The 19,540-nt window shown below is 37.9% G+C and overlaps 1 protein-coding gene across 4 annotated transcripts in view; it reads left to right on the top strand.

The window, feature by feature from the left end:
• The window catches only part of CLEC16A (C-type lectin domain containing 16A), a 94,984-nt gene that overhangs the window by 18,669 nt on the left and 56,775 nt on the right, over positions 1–19,540 (top strand). For all 4 annotated transcript variants that reach the window (XM_064461901.1, XM_064461902.1, XM_064461904.1 and 1 more), the window contains exons 10-16: positions 5,373–5,601; positions 7,010–7,139; positions 11,235–11,335; positions 15,569–15,691; positions 17,279–17,388; positions 17,890–17,934; positions 19,367–19,417. In XM_064461901.1, the coding sequence (XP_064317971.1) occupies positions 5,373–5,601; positions 7,010–7,139; positions 11,235–11,335; positions 15,569–15,691; positions 17,279–17,388; positions 17,890–17,934; positions 19,367–19,417 (789 nt within the window). The remainder of the gene's footprint in view (positions 1–5,372; positions 5,602–7,009; positions 7,140–11,234; positions 11,336–15,568; positions 15,692–17,278; positions 17,389–17,889; positions 17,935–19,366; positions 19,418–19,540) is intronic.

Below are 19,540 nucleotides of genomic sequence, written 5' to 3'. Positions count from 1 at the left end.
GGACACTTATGTTACCCAGTCTTCTGTGTTCAGTTGTGGTTATCAGCTCTTTGGTAGTGAAATAGAAATAAGTCATCACAACTTTCCTGGAAATTATTTCCTTGCGCAACTTGTAGTAGAAAGGAGAGACTTAGAAAAAATACCTGGCCTTATGGTAAATCCTTTAGATGTAGAAGGAAATGAAGATTTTAATCTGAATATTCCCAGTGTTTTAGCAGTGGGATCAGTTTTACACTGATCATCTCTGAAAGTGTGCATAAGAGAATACAGACCAGACACAAACAGATGGGAGTGCTGTCACTTTGTCACTGCCCTTGTACCTTCAGATTTAATCCTGTGTAGATGTTGCTAGATGCTGCTGTTAGTGTTTTTCTAAGTGTGACATGTGTATGATTTTTTTCCCTTTTGTTGAGGGTTTCACAGTGTGTGAAATGATTGTCCGTTACTTTTTAAAGGCCTGTTTGGGGATGGTAATAAGAAGGGGGTATGACTTGACTTTGGCTAAGAGGCTTCTGACTGTAGTTCTGTCTAAAGATTGAACATGTCCCCTAATTTCTGACTGGTCAGCAAAGAGTTACTGATGGAATGTTTAATTTATAACAAGCAGTAGATTGGTTCTTATGCACATTCTTTCCCAGCAGTGGCTATAGGTCTGAGAGTTTCAAGGGGGAGATATGCTTCAACTCTTCCATGATACAAGTCAACTTTTCCAAATTTCCCCCTACTGTCTACTGTGCAGTGGAAGCTGTGTGGGCTGATATTAGCCAGTAGCTGTTGGGTGCTGGTATTTTGTACTGTTGACCTTAATATTTAGAATCTAAATTTTTTTTTAGAAAAAACTACAGTGGAATGGTAGAGCTGACTGAACACTTTAAGGTAAAGCAAGCCCTTGTGTTAGCAAACGTCTGACCTTCTGCTAGCTGTGTACTGAATGTCGTGTGCGTTACTTGTGCAGAACCAGCTTTGTTACTAGGAAATTTGTGGTGAGAGGGTGGGGCTCCAGTTGTTGCAGAAGTGAAATTTTCTTTTCCTGTCATAGTTACTGTACAGAGTTGCAAAATATCTGTTTGTGTGTAGGCACTAATGTTAGGAATATTAGAGGTTTCCTATAAACTTCTGTTCATCTGTTCTTTTATGTTTGTAACGGTATTTAGGTTGCTGCTTCTTACTGGTCTTAAAGATGTGTGCTCATGACATGTAAACTGGGAGTTCTGTCATACCTGAACAGGTAGTAAACAGGACAGGTATTGGCTTTCTAGGATAGACACTTAGTGAAACTACTAGAGGTAGAGCTTTGTTACAGGGAGAGCAGAGTGGTGGCACTTCTGGTGGATGAGGAAAAAACTTCCATGGAAGAAATGTCAATTTTTAGTAAATTCAACTGTATTCTTAAATGAGACCTTCGAGGAGAAAACCTGTATTGTCAGAAAGCCTGCTGGTGGAGGTTGGTTATTTGCAGAAAGAGTGGGGAGTAATCTTCAGCAGAAAAACTCTATGCGTACTTCCAATGAGGGGAGATATCAAGTGAGCTGCTCTCAGTTGATGAGTATGAACAACTAAGGCGTAATTTGCATGGTGTTTTCTGCTGATGTACAACTAACTCAGTGCAGTGAGGCTTAAGTCAGCTGTAGATCTGGAGACACAGGCAACTTAAGTAAAGGCAAGGCAGTTTCTTGTTGCTCTGTGATAGGACTGCTTAGAGCAGAAGGTTGATTTTTTGAGCAATGTTAACCATTTCAAGGGCTGTTCTTTGGACTATAAGGTGTTTCAGGATCATTGCAAAGGTATTACTGTGGTGTATTCTCTTGCGAAAAAAATGACAAACTTCTGTTGAATAATGGAAGCTATTTCAGAAGCCACTTCACAATTTCTTCTTCTGGGTTTAGCAGAGAAAAGTGATGAGCAAGCCTTTTCATTTACTTTTTGACTGAGTGTCACGGTTTAACCCCAGCCGGCAACTAAGCACCACCCAGCCGCTCGCTCGCTCCCCCCTGGTGGGTGGGGGAGAGAATCAGAAGAGTAAATGTGAGAAAACTCTTGGGTTGAAATAAAGACAGTCTAACAGGTAAAGCAAAAGCCACGAGCACAAACAAAGCAAAACAAGGAATCTATCCACTACTTCCCATTGGCAGGCAGGTGTTCAGCCATCTCCAGGAGAGATGTATAATGGTTCGTTGAGAAGCCAAATGCTATCACTCTGTGAACATCTCTTCCTTCCTTCTTCAGCTTTATATGCTGGGCATGACACCGTATGGTGTGGGACATCCCTGGGGTCAGTTTGGGTCAGCTGTCCCGGCTGTGTCCCCTCCCAACATATTGTGCACCCCCAGCCCCCTTGCTGGGGTGGGGTGAGAAGCAGAAAAGGCCTTGACTCTGTGCAAGCACTGCTCAGCAATGATGAAAACATCCCTGTGTTATCAACACCTAACACTGATCATCTCTTGTAGCTGAGATGTCTTGATATATTTAAAACAAAGTGTCAGTTTCTAACTAACATGTAGTTTCGAAAACCTATAGTAGAAGCTTATGTCTATATTCATCTTCCTAATGAGATGAATTAAAGTGGATTGAGGTGTAGACAGTATGGACTGAGATTACCAGAAGCAGGGTCAGGTGTCCTCATGATAGGAAACTAAATAAGTAAAGAATACTTAACAAAAATAAAAGCTGAGAAGGATTGCAGTTGCTGTGTATAAATGCAACATATCCAGAGTTATTCAGGGCAAAAGAGTAGCAGCAGTTATCACAACAGGAACAAATAGTACTTTTAACTGGAAATCAATTTGTGGAAAACATCACCAGCAGGTCTAACTGCTGATACCTTATGAATTGGCAATAACCTGCCCATGGAGACCTGCTGAATTTTGTAGGGCAGTAATGATTGCCCAGCCTCCATTGAACAGGTTCTCCACCTCAAAGTATAGCAAATTAAGATACACTTTTCTTTCCATATTTTTTTTCTGTATTTCTGTTTCTAGCTGGCATCAGAAGAAATAGCAACTCTTATCTCATGAAGGGAGTTGAATACGCGTAGCCAACAGAATGTATTTAAACCTGTTAGCAATCATCATACTAAGGTTTACCTTGTTTCCTGTGAGATCTGTTTGCCTGCATAATTCGGATGTGGGCCAGTTCTACCTATTTCATGTTTCTTGGTTTCTTGTTTAACCTACTTTCTCCTTCCCGTAAAAGTTCTTACTCGTGCTGCCTTATTTTACCAGCACACATTGCACAAGATAAAACATAATTGAAAATATGGTTGAAAGACATTTTAAAAGTATAAAATAGAGTATCTCAAACTGTATAATCAACTTAGATAAACCATATACTCTGTCAATTAATTTTAAGTCTGACTTCACAATGTTTTAAATATATAACCTTGTTATAGTTAGCAGAACAGAATATATATGTTGACTTTTTCTCAGCATTCTTTCTTGAGATGGGCCATACCATGGTTCAGGGATTATGAGCATACTGCTGTCTACTGGTCTCCTGTTACTTTGCTTATATGGCTAATGCCATGTTAGAAATGGAAGGATGTTAAGTAGCTACATGATTCTAGGAAGCAATTGTAAGAAGTGAATGCAAGAAAGAGAAAATGCATTATGCAACTTGCGTGCTACCTTTCTTAACCCACCCCCCACCCCCCACCCCATCCCCACCCCGAAAAAATAGGACTTAATATGTTCTTCCCTTATGACTATTTTGACCAGAAGCCATCAATAAAAAGTAATCTGGTTGTAACTCTGGTTGTTTTATAACCTGCCTATGTTGCAGTTTGATCAGACTAAAAATATATCAGATAGATTACTGGGGGACATAAGCGTGGTAAATTTAACATTGTGGGGGTTTTTTTGTATTGTGAAAGATTCCTCCTACTATACAGGCTTTTTCAGTGCCAAGTGTAAGGTGACTTATGCGAGATTTCTGTAATAGCTTTCTAAAAAGTCAGAAGATTGAGAAACATTTTGGCCTTTTGAGTCACAGAAGGCTTCTACCCAGATCTCTTCCTGTTCTCCTGTTTTTTATGTATAGGTGTGTTCCTTATTAAGTGAAGGGAAGGATTTTTCCAAACTCTTTCTCTGAGATCTCTTTGATGCACTCATCTTCAATGCTTACTGTACTTGAATCACCTAGGGCAAGGAATGGAATCGGTTTTGTATGTACTCTAGTCTTACTACTTTTCTCTTGTTTGCCCTTAAATTTTTAACCCTTTAGCCAGCATCAGCTAAATGTGATAGAGGTATTGAGGTCTGAAAGGTAATTAAGTTTCTGTAGCAGTCTTGTTCAACATAAACCTGTACTGGTAAGAAGCCCCCAGACCATGTGTTCCACTTCTCAGTAACAGAGAGGTTTTGGCTGATCAGTTTATAGCTTTGGGTGAGAAAGAGGGTGTACTCTGGTAATCCAGCTTGCCTGCCTAACAAGTGAGAAGGGACCTTAAAGCAACACAGCCCAGAAACAATCTGCAAAATTGTAGGAAACCAAGTTTAGTTAGTCCTGCTAGTTGCAGAACTTCTTGTAGTGTCTTGTGTCTTTCTGTAAGAATACATTGTTTGCTGCTGTTAGGATGGCACAGACTCTTGGAAATACTTCTTTCCTCTGGGAGAAATTTGTCATCTAAATTTATTTTCTTGCTCTCTAAATTAATAATCAGGAAAATCAAGTATTAATTGAATACTCTTTGCTGCCTTGTCCAAAACCAGTGTTTTGACCTGGAAGACAAACTTCTGATATCTTTGGGTAGAAGACAAATATATTAAAGTCTAACGAATTAAGTGGTGTTGGTTTTCCAGACTTAGTAAGTCAATGTCTGGAGGCCCTAAAAAAGGTTGGTGTCAGTGCCGTTTGTTCCTAGTTGACGCAAGGACTAGTGTGCTGCTGAGGGAAGCTTAAGATTCAAAAAAGACTTGTGGCATAGAGCACTGGTTTTTGGCCTTGCTACTGCCAAAGACATTTAAAGACTGTATTTCATATTAATATGTTGCTGTCAGCACACACTTCGGATTTTGCAGCATTTATCCTTTTTGCAAAGGGCCTCTTAATTTTGTATGTACTAGCTGTTAAAGTTTAAAGAAGGGGGAAGAAAGTTAATAAACTTCTGTTGGTGAAATAGGTAGTTCTAGATCTTCCTGTCTCAAGATGGCATACTTTTTAATGGTAGGTCTTTAGAACATGTTACTTTGGAGATAATTGTTTTACTGATGATTCGATACAACTTGAGGTCTGCTTTCTTGTATTTAAAAATGGATTTGGGATTTATAAGTGGTATGCTAATTTACATTCTAAACCCCCCTCTTTTATATGAATTGAAGTTTATTTACCAGAGTTAAAACGTCTTGCTGTACTCAGCGTAAACTTCAACTTTACAGGCAAAATCAAGTATCAGATGTTTCATAAAACCAACAGAAACACTTGAGAGGTCTCTTGAAATTAACAAACAGAAGGGGAAGAAGAGGGTGCAGAAAAGACCCAACTATAAAAATGTTGGTGAAGAAGACGAAGAGGAGAGAGGATCTGAAGATAACCAAGATGACTTAGATAAAAATAAAGGTACAGAAGCGAGTTCAAAAGGCATCAGAACAAGCAGTGAAAATGAAGGTGAGTATACTAGCAAATAAAAATTATGCTTACAGTTTGGATACTTTATTTACTGTATGGACCTGGTTGTGATCTCTTACTTGACTTGTTCTCTTGTTGCACTGGGTAAACGTGGTACTATTAAATTTGTTTCAGTCTTTGGATGTATTTTTTTCATGTTAAATTATTCCATCAGAATAGGTACTCCTAATCTGATTTTAAAAATGAAAGTGTTTTCATATATTCCTGTAGTTCGGCCCTTATCACAAATGCATGCCTTGTACCTAGGTGTACATGATTATGGGGCACTTTGTAAGTAGACTTCACAACTTTGTAACTTTTCCTTCTGTGGTGAGGCAAACAGTGTAGCCACTTTACCTTTGTAAGATGGTTGGGAGTATTTTCTGCATGTTACAATGATAAAATTCAACAAGTATGCTAAAAGTGACAGTACGTGGTAGAAGATGATATTAAAAAATGTTTCCTTAAGTTTTGAACTATTAACTTTTAGATTTTTTTAATTGCATGTTTTCAGGATTTTTGACATGATGCTAACCTTAAGCAGAATTGGTTTTATAGTATGAGTGGTCTTACAGCATATTGTAACTGTTTATTTTACTAATTAGTAACTGTTAGAAGGATGTACCTCAGAAACTAGTCTTTACTTTAGACCTAAATTGAGAAAAGTGTGGCAGAATTGCATGCAAGCAATTGAAAACAAGTCCTGTATGCTTTGATAGCCCTCTCCAAACATAGTCCACTTTTGATTTAGGTAAACAGCCTGTTTGAGAAGGATTTCCTTAAATCATGTCAAATAAATGACGATGTATTGTCTACCATGATTTGAAGAAAATACGACATGCTCTGTTTAAGCTAGTGCATTTTGTACTGTCATCTTTGTCCAAATTATTGTGAAGCAAAAGCTAGATTTGGTCCCACTACTTCTGCTTAAAGGCAATAGGTATGAAGCACTTGGGACTGGGTATCCAGTTTGCTTTAATTGTAGAGACCCATTTAGACTCTGTGGAACTTGATGTCCACCCATGCCCCAGTCTCACCAGCATTTTCACAAAGAAAATTTTTTCCAGGAAGAGGTTCTATGTTTTTGTCTTCTGTGATTTGGAGGGGAGGAGAATTACTGTTGCTTGTTTATTTGCCAAAATAATCTGTGTGTTTTCTTTACATATAGTATGTATATGTATAATTTTTCTCATAGCAGTTAAATTCCTTAAAAAAATGGAAGCAAACTTCTTTTATTGAGAAGAAAATTTGCATACATCCATTCACTAACCTTTCTGAGGTTGTGGTTATGCCCCATATATGTAGTTGCATGAGTCACATTTAATGCAGAACAGGAAATAAAAAAGAGCTTGCCGTAACTGTGTGTTAAAAATACCAAATTTTGGTGGGTTTTGTTTTGTTTTGTTAGAAATAGAGATGGTAATCATGGAGAGATGTAAGCTGTCAGAATTGTCTATCTCTACTGTGACAGAACAGAATACAACAGATGAAGAAAAGAGTGCGGCTGCTTCTGGGAGTGAGATAATGAACTGGAACAGGTATACAGGAACTGTAATATATTTTGCTGAATTACTTCCTTACTTGCCATCCCATTAACTCTCTCACTTCTCTTAAGGAATGCTTCAAACCTGCCTCCAGTTAAAATTACTGGGGTTCTTGTAGATCACAGATAACTGAGGCAACAGAAAAAATGGGATATGGCCTATCTACTGATCAGTTTTGGGTTTTCAGAAGTCATCTTGTCCCTTTATGGCAGTTGTGATGCCTTAAGTTGGTAAAGTTAAATTACAGAATATTAACACAATAAACCCAGAATATAAATATTTTTTTCCAGAATTTTCTAAACCTCTAAATTAAGTAAGAAGAAATTTTCTTTATTATATTTATGGTCACATCTGTCAATTTTGTATACACCTATAGGGGGGAAAAAAAAGGAAAATTCTTCAGTTCAGGGCTGAATTTTGCAGAGTTTTAGTCGCAGCTACAAATAAACTCTACTAACCTATGTACAGTTTCCAAGGTCTTTTAGTATATCCTAGGGTTATTGAAAACTTCTCTTGGAAATGCATTTTTAAGTGTTTCTGGGAGCAGAGATAGCCCTGACTTCTGCAAAATTTAAACTTGGATATATTAAATCACATAAGACACTTTCTCAGGAGGAACTTGGCATTCTTGTTATTAGAATGCTAAAGAAAAGAAAGTGAACGTGGTATCTCTGACACAGAAGTAAGTACAGATGTGTCCCTTGGGGAAATGCACATGCTTAATAGGATTTCAAATTTATTATTAAACTTGGAAAATACTGCCTGGTATTCCCAGAATTTCATTCTATCTCCATTATAGTTTTGATGTAGCTTAGATTACGTTACTTAATAAAGATAGCGTTTAATTTCATTGTAAAAGTGAAATTGAACCTTGACTTGAACTGGCTTTAAAATACATTGTCCTAGATTATTGATATTTTGACTAAAATATGTGCCAAATGGCTTTTAGAAAGAAAATGGCAATGACTGCACTGAATACTAAAGCAACTAGGATGCTCAGGTCTTGAAAAGTGCAAAATACATACATGTGAGATCCCAATGCATTTGGTAAATGTCTGCATTTCAGGACTATTGATCTGCAGATATGCAGGACGCTGTCAGATCATCTTTCTGAACAGCATCAAAGAATGTGCAGAGCTAAAAAATATTTTAAGGATAGACCCTTATGCAGGGCATTTCTGACCTTAGTTTTGTACATGAATTTTTGGAAATATAGGTGGATACACTGCTATAGCGTAAGATTTTCTGTTATTCTATATGCCAGATGTAACATTTGAAACAGTAGCTAAACATCTACAGAAATCTACTCAGGTGTGTATAGGCTCTTTCCTACAGTGATTGGAATTACTGAATCTTGTGGATAAGGTGAGCCATGTGGTAGTGGAAAATGCAGTGATCTTTTATTCCATGCTTGAAGTGGGAGAAACTTCCATGACTGGAATAATGATTGTGATGACAGTGATTCCTAATGTGTTGCAGTCTTCAATTGTGGACACATTCCACAAGAGTTAATAATTTAAAGGATACTGCTATGGCATTTGATTTGAGGCTTCTATCAAGTCACGAGTAAAGGCTAGTAAAGGAAGAAAATGCTTACAGAGATAAGAAATGCATTTGAAAATACTTGCCATGTACACTTTAATATTAAAAGTGGTTTTTAAAAATCCTTCAATAGTTGTTGAAAAATAAATGGAAAATAGCACAGTTTGCAGTTAAAAATCCTGTAGCCGTAAAAGGTAAGTCAAGTTTTCAATTTCCCTTAGCCCTTTTAGTGTTGTGAAGAACGTAAAAGAGAAAGTTTATGTATTTTTGTTGTAATTTTATTTTGCGCCTCACTGCTGGAAAGTTTAAGCCTAAATGCTGTGCAGCATTTCATAAAAGGAAGTTAATTTAAAACAAGCCAAGTGTTTTCCAGAATGTGAAGCCATCATGCTACATTGTGCATCCTGTTGCTACTTCATTACAGCTAAAGTTTTTCTGGCTCTGTCCTGTCGTTAGTCAATGTGAGGCCCTGTTGATGAGTGGGATTTCTAGAAGTTGGTCTGGCTTCAGATTATTGCGATTGAGACTTTGATAATAGAGATAGATAGATGCCGTGAAAAAGCATCTGGAATGAAAATTATTTCATTCACTGCTGTAACCATATTTTTTACAGTTATGCAGCTTCACAAATCTAAGTAGTATGTGGGGGGAAAAAAGAAAAATGATTAGATTACAGAAGTTGTTTAATACCGTGCAATATTGGTGTTAATGGAATAGCTACTGATATTTCTGCAGCTTTGGCCTCCTAAAACGTTGGCTTTAATAAAATTAAAATAAATATTACTTTTACATTGTAGGTCAGTTTTTAAGGTAATTGCCATATATTGTTGGTCTGACAACATGTATAGTGTTACCTAGCATTTAAGTATTTTAATAATCTTGAACCTGGATATCTTGGTGCTCTTTCTTCTTTAGGCCTTGAAGCTGCACCCACTTCACTATGTGTAAAAGCACTCCGTTTCAGGATGTCATGAGGCTTGTTTAATGCTTAGGAAGACTGAAGGCACTCTTGTTTTATTTTCAACATTGCTAATTCTTTAAGCTGTTTTTGCTTGAATAGTTATGTTCTTTTGAGATTTACAACGGGAACATCATGTGGGAAATTTGGCTTAGGTACATGCAGCAATGTTGAACTCAGGAAAAGAGGGGCGATGACTCAGTGGCATTTAAGTATATTGTAGAGGATGCCTGTAATCCAGCTTCAGAAAGATACAAACATATGACTGCAATGCCATGAACAGAGGAACAGTGTCTTCTATTGTTCTTGTCATAGCCTTGTTTCAGTAAAAGAGAGCATGTTGCTGAAATGTGCATGGAGCTGGCAGGAAGTGTCAAATACATTGTTATGACTTCAGTTGAGTGACCATGAGGGCGCCACAGGTCTGGAATAGGTATGGAAGTATGTTGTGTTCTGATCTTTTGATAGTCCTGACCCATAGCTAACCACAGCAATGGGTTTGTAGTGGATGCTTCTTGTCTGCTGGATCTGAAGATAGGAAAATGGATTTATCTTTGTCTTTGGATGTTATTTTAGTGTATTTTACTTGGATGTAATTTAGGTAGTATAAGGATTTCTGTTTTTCTTCCACTGTTAAAAAAATACTTTGAGAGGTAGGAATTACCTCTTCTCAGTCAAGGTTCTAAACTCTTTTTGTCTGGTGAGTCTGACACTTCCCTGGTTTGTGGTTTTTTTTAATTATTTTGTCTGTACCACCTGTGAAAATTAGTTTAATTTCTACTTGTGCACTGAACTGATTGGATGCAAGCCAGCTTAAGACAAGAAGCCAAGTTGCCTTGCCACCAGGCTTGTGCTAATATCAACTGACTCTCAGCCATTATCTTATCTGTGCAAACGGCTTCTGGGTTAAATTGGCTTTTCTGATCTGTTCAGAGTACAGGTGAAGTGTGAATGTCACGCTGTAGCTTCCTGAGTATGTGTTGTAGGTCACGCATGCTTAAAGCCAGGAAAACAGAGCTCATCTGCAGTCCAAAGCTTTCTTTTTTTTCATTCAAATATTTCCTCCTTGTTAAGTTTTCTTTCCTGTAACTGTTTGACAGTAAAGTTTTTAACTGATTGCTTTATAATAACCTAGCTTTCTCCAAACTTTTGGTAAACACTGCTTTCTTGTAATAGTAAAAACTTTTCAAATCCATTTAGTATGTGAGTTTTAAGGCAGTCTTTTTATGCAGCGGTGACACCAGTTCCTTGAAGTTACTTCTGTATACGCTTAAAACAAGCTGTACAATGCTTCTGCATACATACTAAGTGTGCTACAAACAACACAGTAAATGTGCGAGCAATCAGGTCTTGGGAAAGTGTTATGTAACAAATCCTGTTAAAACATCAGAATTAATGTCAGAATGTAAATACAAGGCATGGCTATAATCTGGGTACTCTTAAACAGGTTAGTGTTTGTTTAGTGTTTGAAAATATGCATTACTGTAAACTTGCCTTTTCTGTTAGCTACATGTAGAACAAGATAGTTACTGATTTTTCTGTAGATATGGTCTCTTTCTTAACTGTTTCAAAATTACTCTTTTCCACAGACCTTTTCTTGATATGGTCTATAATGCACTGGACTGTGCTGAAGATGATTATTATGCCCTCTTTGTGCTCTGTCTTCTATATGCAATGTCACACAACAAAGGTAAGCAATTTTGCTTGTGGTTTTAGACAGGCACAATCTATTTGTAACTTATGTTTATGCATGCCTTAAAAAACGGGAAATTCTTTACATGAGCAAGGCAGAAATAAGTATGCTGTAAGTAAAAACAGTTGCTAAGGATCACATTTTTAAGAGTGATTGGGTGAAAAGCTTTGGGAACATGAGAACTTTTCTTCAATAGGTTTCTTGAAATTGGAATAGGTTTACTGTGTTTTATTTTTAATCTCTTAATTTCAGCTGAAGCCCACTATATTTGACCTACATATATATGGGTTCCAATTCTTTCCTACTTTGCACGTACTGTGATTGCTACATGTAAGCCAAGTGTAAAATAATGTAAAACTTGTCCCCGTATATTAAAATTAAATCTTTGTATACTTTAAACTTATAGATAATGCACACGGCCTGAGAATCAGATGTGATTGTGGAAGACATGTATTACCTGTTTCTATCCAGCTTTGACAGTCCTTCAGTAGTTCTTTTTGTACTGTGCAATTCCTCAACATCCTTCTCATCCATTGTACCGTAATTGATTGAACTTTTAAGTTGTCAGTGCTCTGTGCCTTAATAAATCTTGCAAGTCTCCCAAGGAGCCTGGACTATTTTATAAACTGGCAAAACTATGTTAAATATGTATTTCATTATAATTCAGACAGTATGAAAATATGTAACCTTTTCTAAGGGATGATTATGGTTAGCTTTTTTACTGTTTATCTTTGTGTGCATTTTAAATAGATTCCTTATGGAGCAATAATCTCATATGTGAATAATCATGTGTTTCAGTAACTGAGAGCTGAATTTAAGTTGTTTTCTGTTTATGAGGATAGTTTCTGTAAAATACTAGTAACTTAAATGAATCAACTGCTACAGTAAACTGAGCATAAGAGCATCAGGTGTGATGGCATGCTTAAAATCAAGGTACCTCTGATGGGCAAGTAGAGTGGGAGTGAAAGTCTTGAGGGAACTAGCTAAGCTGAGCTCCTCCTGTTCTCCTCCATCCTTTTGATGGCTTTATCTTTTTTCCAGGAATGAAGGAATGCTTTTCTGAGATCATGATTTGCAGACAGTTTCAGGGCTTTCAGAGTCTCTTATGACAAGAGATAATAATGCAACTAATATCACCAAAGACAGCACCACAGCCTTGCCATGCTCTAGCCCTTTCTGACTTGCATCTCTGATTTCCCACACTCCCCTGCAACCAGTATACTTCTTCCAGAAAATGTCTTTCCCTGGGGGAATTTTGAGCATTGCTGTGCTAGAAAACCTTGATGTCAGAGATGGATTCTGTTCTTAAAATTGATCAGTTCAAGCTGTGAATAGCCAGAATCGTTAGTTGTAATTGTCGCAGCTTCAGAGAGTCCCCAGAAGTCTTTCAACATCATTGTAAAGGAGTAAGCCTGCACTCTAGGGTTGTATTTCTTAAGAATTCTTCTATTTAAGGCCATAGTCCTTCAGCCCACTGTATTTGCTTTCAGAGTAATTAGTCATTCTTCAATATCCTGTTCCCAGAAAAAAGAAGTCTGATATCCTCTCTTGTTTCAGAGATAATTTGCTTACATCTATAGTATTGCTGTAAAAAGTGAGTAATGCAGCAGATGCAGTCTCTTGCTGCCTGGTTTCAGCAGTCTCTGTGCTATTTATTTTTTTACCCAATATCCACGGTTACCAAAAGAAATACAACAGGAGGTGAAATACCTACCTTTTAATAGACTAAAAGTATCCTGCCCTTAAAACTGGAGATACCTTTTATTGCATTTAAGGGGTCAAAATCTATACTTCATTCTTTGGTGGTCACATCAGCCCTCTCAATGAAAAATTCTTTAGGCTATACTCATTGGCTTTCCTTGTCAACAATTTACATGAGCCTGTTCCTCTGGATGCTATCTTCCTTTCTACCCCTATCCTTGACCCTAGATCTTACGTGCTAGACAGACAATGACATCCAGTTTTGGTCTTCACTGTCTTTCACCAACCCACTCCTTTTGTGCCCTCTATTAGAGTACTTTCAGCCTTGGGGCACAGAATCAGTGCCTCTGTTTCACGAAGTGGAGGGATTTTACAAGCTGCTGATTTGGTGCACCTGTTTGAGGCAAGAGCGGAATGTTGTTTTTTTAAAAACTCAGGAGCTGTACAGCTGCTCCTTTCTACACCAAATTCAGTGTCAGTCATGGAAGGTGCCTCAGGATTGAGCCTGAGTCAATGTTTGTATCTGAATTCAGTATAATGCAAGAGATCTGCCTGCTTACAGACTTTCTCACGGTATGGATCGATGTTCCTTTTCTTTTACAAAAGGCCATGAAGGTCTCTCTCCAAACAAGTTGTTTCCCCAGCGTCAGGAAGTAATAAATCTCCAGGAGTCATGTATGTAGGATCTGATTATCTATTTATTGTCTATCTGACAGAGGCGGTAAATGCTTTAGTGAACACTTGAATCAGTTCAAACAAACAGGTAATGAATGGGAAATCTAGGGTGATTTCTTGTGACAGAATGCAACACAAGCTTTTTTTTTTTCCTACGCCACAGGAAAATGAGTCGCAGTTTTCTATTTCAGTATATGGGCTGTTTCAGATATGTTTCTGATTCTCTAGCTGGTCAGTTTGAATTTCACATTTCCCCTCCATCCTACTCATACTGGCACAATGGAGAAGGCTACAACAGAACATGTTCAAAAAAACCCTGAATTGCCCTAGCTTAACCAAGAACTTTGGTTTCAGGCCTTGCTTCTAAGGGAGCAGCCTCCTCAGACTCTGTCACTAAATGTAGACACCCTTTTGAGGCTTTTAATCATGACTACTTCCATTTGGGTATTGAGTCTGCATTTTGCACCATGTTCTTGAATGAGTTTAAACAAAATGTGCTGCTTTTTTACCAGCAAGAAATATCTGTGTGAACAGGAAGAAAGAATCCCAAGAGGTACACACATGCAGCTAAATAGATTTGTTGCACATTGTATGCAAGAGATCTGTAATCCCAGAAGGAGCCCTTCATATGTATTGCTGGAGCACATACTGTATCTCAAGGATGCAGAACTCTGCATCCTTGGCAGGCAGACAACCAAATGAAAAACGCTTAACATGAATTCTTTCACCATGATTTTAATTTGGCCACTTTGTTGAACACCTGTCTGGTCCTGCCTCATTCCTCCCCCATGTTTTCTTAGTCTCGTTAATGGTTTTCTGCTGGTTGATGACTGTGTCCTTCTCTGAGAGCTGCAGGTAGATGTTATCTAAGAAATGCTACTCATAAGCAGCTTTCCTTTCCAGAAGGGAGGCTGTAGCTCTTTAATAAAATTTAGATTGTTGTGAACACTAATACTCTGATTGCCATGGTTCCTTAAATGTTTCCTTTCCCCCCACCCCTTTCTTCAGTCTTATCATGGCAGAGAACATTTGTATCACTGTCATTAATCTTCAAACAGAGCTTTATTAATTGTTCCAAATACATATACTTAGTGAAGAAATAAATCAGATGTCACAAATGACACTGTTATATATTAACTGCAAGTTCAGGGCTGGAAGAAACTATAAACCGCAATACAGTAATCTTCTCTTTTATGGGGTTGTTTATTACCATCCTTTAGAAGAAGGACAGGGAGATGCTAAGCAATCCATAGCTATGTTTTGTTCTAAGAGGTCTTACAGTAACCAGTCTAATCTGAGAAATAACTTTGCTATTTTAGAGGAAAAGGTTGAAGAAAGATGGGTTTACTTTCCATATACAACAAGTGGGTGAGAATCTATGACTTGCGTTGGGGAGGGTACTAAATAAGAGGCTGCTAGTTACAAGATAAAATTCCTATTTTTTAAAAACATATATGAACCAATCACTAAAGAAGCCAAAATTAAAATCAGACTTTCATCTTTTCCCCTTTAGCCTTTATGCTCTTCAGATGTATGGCTTGGCTTTGATTTGATTTAAATGCAAGGAAATAGTCTGAGAATTCCAGATGCAGTAAAAAATGGTTTGGATGTCACCAACCACTTTGGGATTTGAGTGTCTTCAGCTAGTAGGCTTCATTCAAGGCTGAGATTTTTTGGTGATATATAAGTGTGTATAGTCTTTCTGTTGTTCCTCCTTTCCTTGTAATAGAAATTCAAAATTAACTTGCCCTGTTTTGTATTGCTAATTAGGCCCTTCTAAGAAAACTCCTATGGTCTATTACCTCTGGGCATACTCCTGTTTTCTAATTTAACTTTCTTTATCCCTCACAAAAGGCATTGACCCAGTCAAGCTGGAGAGAATTCAACTTCCAGCTCAACATGCTGAAGAGAGAAATTCATATAATCATGTACTTGCAGAAGGGCTCATAAGGATAATGAATTATGCTGCACAACCAGGTATCGCTTTCTCAATATTTGTTTTCTTGCCAAGTTGAAATTCTTGAAGATGGAAAAAAAAAATGCTACCTAGCCTCTTGTCTTTGAGGGGGTAGTGTCTGTTTAGCATGCTCTTTGATGAACAATAAATTAGATATGGTCTGTGAAAGACAACTATCAGGTTTTCCTTGGTTTTTGAGGAACTAGAAACTCTGGATTTCTGCTGAATAATTGTTTTTATACTCAGAACTATACAGGGATCTATGTTCTTAATTCCTACTTTCTGTGTTTTTGAAGAAGCAAAAATGATGAGATGTATAGTGATTTCAGCTTAATGTAGGATTTCATCCTGAAAGTATGGTCTGTGGCACCTTTGCTTGTAAAAGTAATTCCTGTGGAGAAGACATCTTGAAAACTATATGGTACCTCTTGTTTATAGCAATCCTTTCTCTCTAGAGCTGACAGTAAAATTTGCTGTGTTTAACTGCAGATTGTATTTTCAGTTCTGAACTTTTGTAGAAAACATGGGGTTTTTTTTGCTGACTTAACTTTTTTGTGAAATGAGGGATACAAGGCTCAGTGAATTATTCCATGGAAACAGGGTTTTTGTTCAAGCCACAGCTCTTCTCCCTGTACTTCCTCTCCTAAAACTTCAAATGAGTAGAAGTGGTTTTCCCCTGAAACTGACACACTATCAAATTGCTGATTGTCTGCAGAATAAAAATCTAATGCTTGTTTGACTTGCAAGACTGATCTACAGAGTATTAACTTGTTATGCTGATGTGCCAGTCACAGATTAAAAGCATGTTTGTGTAGAAAGAGTTTGTATGTACTGCAGAAGAAAAGAGTGCAAGATGAGGAAATGCATTTATTTAAACAAAAGCTTCTGGGGAGGACTGGAAATCAGGTCTTATTAGGCTTGCTAAATGCTGTGTAGAACATCTCCTTTCCTCTCCTTTTTTGGGGGTACTGGCCTTTGTATCTTTTGTTTGTGGCAGTGTAGTGCTAACTTGTAAAACAGTAGATGGGAGTTGGGGTCAGAAGCTAAGATGTCTGTCTGGCTCTTAGCAATATTGTCTTTGTATTGATCACTGAGCTCAGACTGTACATTTCTAATATATATTTTTTTTAATCCTTCTGAATCTATAAGCTTAACAGCTCCATGCGTTCTTTCACTCTGACTTATCTAGATTCTCACATCCAGGCTGTATCTGAAAAGCCATGCCTTATTAGTATGCTATATACAAAACTTCTTTCATCTTATAATTTTATCCATGCCAAACATCTGTGATTCATTTGCAATTTTAATGCAATTCAGCCTGTGCTTCAGATTGATAAAGGCATTGGTTTTGGCTTCTTTTCTAATAGTATTCATCTTTATTGCCTTCATATTGCATGGCTCTGCTTTAGATTTTCTTCTGCTTTGAATTAGTCTTCCAGTTTTTGGTTAGGTTTTTTGTAGCCATTAGCACTCCTCCTTGTCAGACAGGGTGTGTAGGACAGGAGCAAAGTTTATGACAATTGCAAAGAAGAGTAGAAACATTGGGTAATGAGATGAACAATGCTTAAACTGCTACTACTTTGTATATTGAAATTTTCTTTTCATAGATGGAAAAATCCGCTTGGCAACTTTAGAACTTGGCTGCCTGTTGCTTAAGCAGCTTGTGTTTTCTAAAAATGGCAGCATCATAAAAGATGTTCATCTTGCTTGCCTTGAGGTAAGTGTTTTCTTTCAAATTACTAGTCACAACATTACTTGGTTTTGAGTCTTGTAGTATACTTGAATAAATGTTTCATTTCTGATTGCAGTAAGCCTAAATGTGAAATCTGAGCTTCTAGAACATCTTTCCATTGGTGGCTCTGTGCAGTAAACATAAAGAATCAGTATTCTATGTTCTGTTCTCAGCTTTACTGATACCTTGCTATTTACATTCTAACTTAAGCAGGATTTTGTTTAATTTTTCTCTCTGTATTTGTATGTCGTCCATCTCAACAACGTAAAGAGAAGTGCTTCTGAAACCAACAAGCTCACATAAGCTGTATTTTCATAAGTGCAAGACCTGTGTTCTGTCAGATTCTGGGCTGAAGACTATGAGTATGGGGATATTAATAGACAGTCTCTTCTGTATGAGTTCTTGGGTGTGGGTTTTTTTTTTTAAATGTGACTTTTGAGTAAATGGTGTATTTAGTCCCTGAAACAGTTATTTTATCTTTTCTAGGGTGCAAGGGAAGAAAGTGTTCATCTTCTTCGTCGTTTCTATAAGGTATATATGCAAAATGCTGTAAGAAAAAAATCCTTTACATAATGTGGAATTAGAAGCAAGTCTGCAGCCCAGTCTCTACATAGTGTCCAAGGCAGCACTTTTCTTAAGATGGAAGCTCCATATTTCTGATAGAGAAGGAAGTGTCTCGTTTGAGGATTCCTCTCTATTCCTGCCCTTCCTGTACCACCCTGACATATGTCACAAAAAGGCTGTTAGAAGTTTCACAGGGTTTGTACTGGAGGTTGTTAGCAGTCATGCTTTTGTTGCAACTGCTATTTATTTCATGGAACAGAGCCACGCTATTAAACATTTCTGGGATTTTATCATTGACACTACTATGGAATGTGTTTCTTTTTGGCATTACTTTTTATGTGTGTCTTATCTGAAATGATGATCTAAAGTTTTACTTAATTTTTTTCCTTATTGGAGACCTCTGCAACTTTTTTTGGGTATTGTAAACGGTGAGAGAAATAAAATTTTTAGCTCTAGGTATGAACTTCTATATAAGGAGTATTAAATCCGTGACAGATTTCAAGTGTCTAAGATATCTTCCTATTTTTGTTAGAATTCTCTCAAAGAACATTTTCTTAATGTGGCTTACAAAAAGTAAATAACTTGTGGTGCATTGACCTTGGCTGGCTGCTAGACTTCCACCCAGCTGTTCTCTCACTCCCTCTCCTCAGCAGGATGGAGGGAGAATATAAGATGAAAAAAAATCTTGTGGCTGAGATAAAGACAGGGAGATCACTTACCAATTACCATCATGGGCAAAACAGACCCAACCTGGTGAAAATCAATCTATTGCCAATTAACATAAATTTAGATAGTGAGAACAAAGACAAGTTAAAACAACACCTTGCCCCCACTTCTCCCTTTTCCCAGTTTCAACTTCCTGACTCTTCTGCCTTGTACACCCCTGATAAGTTGTGCAGGGGGGATGGGAAATGGGCGTTTGGGATCAGTCCATAACAGTTTGTCTCTGCTATGTCCTTCTCCTCACACTTTTCCCCTGCCCCAGTATGGGTCCTGTCCTCCATGGGCTGCAGTCCTGCAGGAAAAAACTCTGCTTCAGTGCGGGGTCCTCCACAGACTGCAGGTCCTTCAGGGCCTATCTACCTGCTCTGACCCTGCAATGTGGATATATGCTCCACCACGGCCCTCTCCATGGGCTGCAGAGGACTCTCTCTCCCTTTCTTAAATGTTTTACCAGAGGTGCCATCAGTATTGCTGAAGGGCTCAGCTGTGTCCTGCAGTGGAGCCGGAACCATCTGTGTCTGGCACTGGGCAGCCCCAGCCTCTCCTCACAGAGGCCCCTGCAGTGTGGCGGCCAGCTCCTGGACAGGGTCATCGGTACATAATTAAACAAAAACAAGCAAGCATGGCTCCGTAGCTGTAAGGATTTGTAATATGTCCATATTCCCTTTTTCGAAAGGGAGAAGAAATTTTTCTGGATATGTTTGAAGATGAATACCGGAGTATGACAGTAAGTGACGCCCCTTCCACCCTGCCAAATCCTCAAACCCAGATACAATACAGGAGCAAGAACAAGTACTTACTGATAAGTACTGTGTACACTGGTATCTTTATTTCTGGGAGTAGAATAACA

This window comes from Phalacrocorax carbo, chromosome 10, assembly GCF_963921805.1.
Source record: "Phalacrocorax carbo chromosome 10, bPhaCar2.1, whole genome shotgun sequence".
NCBI classification, from domain to species: Eukaryota; Metazoa; Chordata; class Aves; order Suliformes; family Phalacrocoracidae; genus Phalacrocorax; species Phalacrocorax carbo.
The sequence above is the reverse complement of the archived record's forward strand: the minus strand, read 5'-3'. Positions and strand labels throughout refer to the sequence as shown.